General features: G+C 50.6%; 1 protein-coding gene across 1 annotated transcript in view; it reads right to left on the bottom strand.

Annotated features, from left to right (window-relative positions):
- Nucleotides 1-7,139, bottom strand: part of VANGL1 (VANGL planar cell polarity protein 1) — a 73,420-nt gene extending 66,281 nt beyond the window's left edge. Inside the window, exons 1-2 of the mRNA XM_015410009.1 lie at nucleotides 6,970-7,139; nucleotides 2,968-3,219 (exon numbers count right to left, since the gene is read on the bottom strand). Of these exons, the coding sequence (XP_015265495.1) occupies nucleotides 2,968-3,038 (71 nt within the window). The 5' untranslated portion in view covers nucleotides 3,039-3,219; nucleotides 6,970-7,139. The remainder of the gene's footprint in view (nucleotides 1-2,967; nucleotides 3,220-6,969) is intronic.
- Nucleotides 7,140-7,169: the final 30 nt, after the last annotated feature.

The following is a 7,169-nucleotide window of genomic DNA, read 5'->3' as shown; positions in this document are numbered from 1 at the left end:
AAGAAGGAGCTATTCTGTCAAGCATTTAACAACTCAGACTAAGTATGATTGCACTTTATAGTTGCCGCCATGGGTATGTTGTACTGTGTGTAAATAGCGATTTTATTGTACTGTTATAGATTGTTTTAGGCGCATTGTCTTATTGGTTTTAATGTTGTAAGCCGCCCTGAGCCGCTTTGGTGGGAGGGCGGGATAAAAATCAAATAAATAAATAAATAAATAAATAAATAAATATTTTAATCACAATTTCCCTGACTTCAGACCAATTTCCCTGACTTCCCCTGACCAATTTTCATTTCCCTGACTTTCCCGAAAGTGGCAACCCTGTGCAACCTACCACCAGAAGTATCCGCACCCCTACGGTCAACCATGTCCTCCAAATGTTTGGAATCTGGTCAACAGATCCTGTTTCTTCTGCCCTTGCACAGCTGGGGGTGGGAGGGGGAGCGAGTAAGGTCAAAGACCCTGACTTTCCCGAAAGTGGCAACCCTGTGCAACCTACCACCAGAAGTATCCGCACCCCTACGGTCAACCATGTCCTCCAAATGTTTGGAATCTGGTCAACAGATCCTGTTTCTTCTGCCCTTGCACAGCTGGGGGTGGGAGGGGGAGCGAGTAAGGTCAAAGAGTAGCTTGTACTAAAGGGACTGTCAAAGCGATTCTTGGCATGTCAGGATCCACCCACTGCCACAGCACCTGGAATCTCACACCTACCCTCACCGACAGTTGCCACAAATTACCTCACGCAACCTGCTGAGGAGGTTCAAATGAGAGGGGAAATGGAGCTAGGAGGGCCGAGACTCAAACTATCACAAAGAGAGCGACAAGAACAACACGCCTGAGGCATCCGGTCAGACAAAGTTCGATAGTGAAATGAATGAAGCAGCGGAAATGAAGCAAAACTGATCCTAGGTTTCTCAGACTGACGGGAGTTAAACAAGAGGTAGCAACAGATGGCCTCCAAGGAAATGCGCTCCTTTCAGCACTGCCCAGAGTCCTTTGTCAAAGGGTTACCATGGTACAGGCGGAACATTTATCCAGCGAGTCAGTCCCCGGCCAAGAGGGTGTGTGACAGATTCTACTTCCTCACTCACAGATGTCCCTCCCCAATAACTAGGAAACAGCCCCCCCCCCCCCCAGCAACAACAACAAATTAAGATTACAGTTCTCGGAAGACGCGAGAAATGGTTCCCTTCCTGGACTGGGGAGAGGCGACTGATTCCAGCACTCACAGAATCGTAAAATCACAGAGGCTGGAAGGGGCACCATACAGGCCATCTAGTCCAACCCCCTGCTCGATGCAGGATCAGCCGAGAGCATCCCTGACAAGTGTCTGTCCAGCCGCTGCTTAAGGACTGCCAGCAAGGGGGAGCTCACCACCTCCCCAGGCAGTCGATTCCACTGCTGAACAACTCTCAGTGTAAAATTTTTTTCCCTAATATCCAGCCAGTACCTTCCCGCCCTCAATTTAGACCCACTACTGCGAATCCTCTCCTCTGCTGCCCACAGAAACAGCTCCCTGCCCTCCTCGAAGTGACACAGCCCTTCAAATACTTCCAGAGAGCCATCCTGTCCCCCCTCAGCCTCCTCTTCTCCAGACTGAACATTCCCCGGTCTCTCAGCCCACCCCTATTGCCACATATGCACACAACAGGCAAGAGGAAACGCCACACTTCCTAAAGACAACGTATCTGCACAGGTGTCCATGTTTTAGGTGTGAGGGAACCCAAAAATAGCTCATTATACTTCCCAAACTTCTAATGTCTGAGGCACAGTATTTTTCTGGCTTAAAACTGGAGGGACACACAGTTCTTCGTCATCCTCAGAGGCCCCGCTTTGGCTGCTCCCGCCCCCTGAGGCTAGACAGGTGGTAACCCAAGGAAGGGCCCTCTCGGACGTGACACCAAAACGTTGTCTGTCTCCCTCTATCACTGTCTCCCATCAGTGGGTGAGGACTTTTTTGGTCTCATTTGGCATACACCCAGTAATGGCTATTGGTCCTCCTCTGGTATAGTTTCTTCTGTGTTTTTATTGAATTATTTTAAAATGTTGTTTTGGTTTGTTCCAATGTTTTAATGTTTTTATTTGGGTCGTCATGCAGATCCTGATTGGGTGGAAAGGCGGGATGAAAATGTTTTAAATAAAATAAAAAAACATTGTCTGTTCTCAGCCCAAGAACATTCCTTGGGGGGGGGGGGGAGAGAAAAAGCCAGTTTGGTAGAGCTCTTTCGAGGACTGCTCTTGAGAGAACAGCTCTGAGAGAACAGCTCTGAGAGAACTTGTGACTGACCCAAGGTCACCCAGCTGGCTGCACGTAGAGGAGTGGGGAATCAAACCCGGTTCTCCCAGTTTAGAGTCCGTGCTCCTAACCACGACACCAAACAGGCTGCTGGGGTTGCTTACAGCAGTCCAAAATGCCACACGAAGGGGTCCCCCTTCCCCCCCCCCCCGACAATGTCATGTTGACAGTTTCAGAGGGGGTTTTTTAAACACCCAACTTTGAAACAAAACTTTCTGTATCTTCCCTACAAGGCAGGGGTGTCCCGGTGTCCCCTCCCCCCCCCCCCCCGCAAAACAAGTACGCTTCAGCACAGAGTGACCTTCCCAAACAGACTGGGGGGGGGAGCAGGAGAGCCCCCCCAGGGCTGTTAGGATGCTCTTTCTCTCCCTCACTGACTACAAACCTGCCTGGAGGAGGGACGCTTTTGCAGGGAGTGATGATGTAGCAAGAACTGGGGTGGATCCTGACCACATGGGCGTCACGGATTGGAAGCGCAACGCAAAGACCCTCGCGCATCCTCCGCACAGAACCAAAGCTTCAAAAAAGACACGGTCGTCCCCCACAAGCCCCACCTTGGGGCTCTGCTGTGTTCCATCAACGTAACCCTCGAACACCAAAGAAACAGGGACCGCCCTGCCCCATCCCCAGTGCGAATTCTGCTCACAACACAACAAACGCATCCATACCCTTGCCTCTGGGACTTTTTGGAGTGCCCGGAGTAGTGGGAGTATTCCGAGTAGGTCGACTCCGTATCCATGGCAGCAGAGAAGGTGGGTGAAGATCAGGGAGACCTCTTGCGCCCTGGAAGGGCCGCTCAGTCCAGAGAGAAAGAATGCCGACGCGTTTCAGTCAGCTGCGAGTCCAAAGGGTCAATAAATAGGAATTTCCGCCCCTCAGTCCCAGGGAGGCAGGGATGGATCTTAAGCTTCAACATACACCTACGGGAGGAGAAAAAAACAACCTTCAGTGAAACTTGCCCTGTTAAATACAAAGAACTGGCCCATTCCTTAGAATATCCCTCCCCTGGTAGATCTGGGGCATGTGCCGCTTGGCACGCCAGGAGTGGTAAAAGTGGCCTCCACCCGTTATGTTTATGCCACAAATTTGGCAGATCAGGAACTACAACAATGGCATTTAATGTGAATGGGCTTTTTTCAAAAACTTGCACCACTGAAGCTGTTTTTTCAGGAATGGTATCAGAGGGCAGCCATGTTGGTCGACAATAAAAAGAACATAAGAGAAGCCAATGTTGGATCAGGCCAAATGGCCCATCCAGTCCAACACTCTGGGTCACACAGTGGCCAAAAATACCAGGTGCCGACAGGAGGTCCAGGAGCCAGGACACTAGAAGCCCTCCCACTGTTGCCCCCCCCCAAGCATCCCTTGCCCCAGACTGAGAGTTCCTATCTATACCTTGTGGCTGATGGACTTCTGCTCCATATGCTTATCTAATTCCCTCTTGAAGCTGTCCATGCTTGTAGCCACCACCTCCTGTGGTAGTGAATTCCATGTGTTGATCACTCTTTGGGTGAAGAAGTACTTCCTTTGATCCGTTCTAACCTGACCGTTCAGCAATTTCATGGAGTGCCCACAAGTTCTTGTATGGTGAGAAAGGGAGAAAAGGACTTCTTTCTCTACCTGCTCCATCCCATGCATAATCTTGTAAACCTCAATCATGTCACCCCCTCAGCCATCATTTCTCCAGGCTAAAGAGCCCCAAGCGCTTCAACCTTTCTTAATAGGGAAAGTGTTCCAACCCTTTTATCATTCGAGTTGCCCTTTTCTGCACTTTTTCCAAGGCCACAATATCCTTTCTGAGGTGGGGTGACCAGAATTGCACACAGTATTCCAGATGAGGTCGCACCACCAATTTATTATGATAGTGGCTGAACTAGATACTGGCTGAACTAGATTCGAACCCAGTAGCACCCTGGAGACCAACAAAGGTTTTCAGGGTATAAACTTTCGAGAGTCAAAACTCCCTTGGGTCAGATACTGATGAAATCCTGTTGGTCTCTAAGATCCTATTGGATTGGAATCTAGCTCTTTTATAGGAAGAAGCGTTCAGACAGCCTGTGAAATACGGCAAAACGTGTGAACTCAACTGCAAAGGAAACACCCTGGGCCAGGAGTTCGTATCCTGACCTCCGTGCAGAAGGGCAGGGTGCAAGCCAAGAATGTTACGGGCGGGGGGGGGGGAATCTGAAAAGGAGGGCCGGTGAGACAATGCTGAGGGAGGAGCCAACAGACACGTTTAAGACAGACGCAGCCACCGATTGTGCCTGAACCGAGCAGTCAACAACCGGCGCAGAACAGGCGTCTGCGGGTAGCAGTTTTCATGGTCTTTTTAACCCCACCATTCAAAACGCTTTCTCCCCTAACCAATTCCGCCACCTGAAGCTCCATTTTACATGACTGATGAGAGGAACAAAATGTTGTCAACCTTTAAAGTGCTACGGAAAAAAGGGACTCCCGTCAAGCGCAACAGACCGGCATGGTTATTCCCCTGGAAGTGCTTCAAGGAAGGCAAACCTCTGAGGCTTCTGACTATAGAAAGGCAGGGAGAGCGCACCAGGCAGTCGCTCCGGCTTCTGGGGGGAAATCAGTGGGAGGAAAAGATGGAGCAGTTTCTCTCTAAAGCTATCTGGACTGCTGTGGGCTCAGATAACAGGTCTCCTTGGGCGGCAATAAGGGCCAACAGATTTATCACGTCGTCAGCTTTGGGGATCCACTTTGCAGAAGTGCCCATCCCAAACCTGAGCATGCAGGAACGCCTCCAATCATTAACTTTCTTCCTCCCTTGAGGATTGCGCAACTACCTGGGATGTTGCAACTGCTGCCCTCTAGTGGGAAAGACTAGAAATGCTCTGTCCTCAGCCCAGAACATATAACCAAGAACCACATCAGACAAGAACAAAGTTGGCGTCCAGTGGCACCTTCAAGACCCACAAAGTGTTATTCAAGGGATAAGCCTTTGCGCGTGCGCACAAAATGTATCTGAAAACGTGTGTGTGTGCACATGAAAGCTTATACCTTGAATTAAAAAGTTGGTCTTAAAAGTCCCTCCGGACTCGAACTTTGTTCTGTTGCTTCAGACCAGCATGGCTACCAAGGCTCCCTCTGAGCTGTGGGGCCTTGTGAGCAAAAATGCTACTTTGCGAGTGACTGGCATTGAAGTTGTGAGCGAGCAATTTGGCTGCTGCATAAATCAGTTTGTTCTGGAGCCCTCCTTCCTGAGCGGAGACAAAAAATGTGTGAGCTGGAGGCTAAAAAACGGTGCGCCGGCTCACACTAACTCAAGCTTAGAGGGAACACTGATTGGCTACCCAACCGAACACATCAGAAGAGGTCTGGGATATCCAGGACTGGGTCTTCCATCTTTGGACAGCATTCATGGGGATGGGAACTTGAATCAGGAACAAAGCATCTGGCAAGAGAGGCTTAATGCTACACATGCGTGTGCGTGCACACATACACACAAACACTTCCCCCAGTTTAGAGAAGTCCTCTAAAGAGGCTACTTGTCTTTATAGAGAAAACAGCAGAGAGGGAGAGAGAACAGAACCCCAGGGGCCCATTTTTGTCAGCAAGAAGCACGGGGGCTGAGTTAACACCCCCATGGTCCCAATCCAACGCCCCACCTTAACAGTGCTATGTGGAGAAATCTAAAGAGACAGGCAGTCCAATCACACCACTGCAATGGCTGGTCTCCAGCAGCCCTCAGAACCCAACTCCTGCGCACATGCTCCCATGTCCTGGGCCCCTCATCTGTGCCGCTGGCATCCAAGACCAGGCAAGCTAGCCAATCCTGACACTGCGGAATTGTGCGTTGTTGACAGAGCCCTCCAGACACCCACTCAGGAATGAGGACTGCCCTCCAAGATGTCCCGTTGTACAGGTGCCAACCTCCAGATGTGGCCCGGAAATCTCCTGAAATTACAGCCAATCTCCCGATGAGAGAGATGAGACCCCCTTGGAGAAAATGTTACTACAACAGAAGGCCCGTGGTTTGGAGGGCAGTATTCAAATCCTAAAGCACCCGTCTACAATGAATTGTATATTAAGATTGAATTCTTCTTCTTTCTTTCTTTCTTTTTTTTGGCCCCCGTTGGGGACTTTTTTATTTGCATTTTCTAAAACCTACAATGAAATTAGGGAGGGAATCTACAACTATAGGAAAAAGGAAAGAAAACCCACTAAAGCCCCAAGAGTTGGAGGTCATACATTGCTTATAAAAGTATTCGCTTAACAATACAGAAATTGCTTTTCTTAACATGTAACTTCTGTAAACAATATCTGTATTGCCTCGGCTGCTGAAAGGGTATGATCCAAGCACAAGCTTCAAAAAATAGGAACCAAAGGAAACTGGTGCACAACATTTCAAGAGACTGGCGGTTCACAACAGGAAGCTGGCAAGACAGGGGGGACGTCCTGAACCTTTACAGCAACCGACACAATGCAAATATTGTATGGTTTGTGTAAAGTGACCTGCTTATTTCAGCCTTAGCACACAATCCATGTTGTACACGGAGCCTGAGGATTCGAATACCTCCTGGAGAAGATGGCTGCTTCGGAAAGGGGGCTCGACGGCGTCCCGCCCGCTCCCAAATCTCCAGGCGTCTCGCCAGCCGGGAGCTGGCAACCTTCCCCACCACCCCAGTGCCAAGACAGCCCAGAGGTCCACCAACCGGAAGGCGCGGGCGGGCGGGGCCGCTCCTCCCGAAGGCCGCCCGCCGGAGGGCTGCAGAAGCGCCCGTCTTCGGAAGGCGCGCTCTGGATAGATCTCGGGGGGCCGCCACGCGATCCGCACGCACCGACCGGCTCGCCCCGGCAGCAGCTCTCGGCCCTCGGCCGGCCTGCGGCGATTCGCGGGGGGGGGGGGGGGGCC

This window comes from Gekko japonicus, unplaced genomic scaffold (genome assembly GCF_001447785.1).
Source record: "Gekko japonicus isolate JY-2015 unplaced genomic scaffold, Gekko_japonicus_V1.1 scaffold170, whole genome shotgun sequence".
Classification (NCBI taxonomy): Eukaryota; Metazoa; Chordata; class Lepidosauria; order Squamata; family Gekkonidae; genus Gekko; species Gekko japonicus.
The sequence above is the reverse complement of the archived record's forward strand: the minus strand, read 5'-3'. Positions and strand labels throughout refer to the sequence as shown.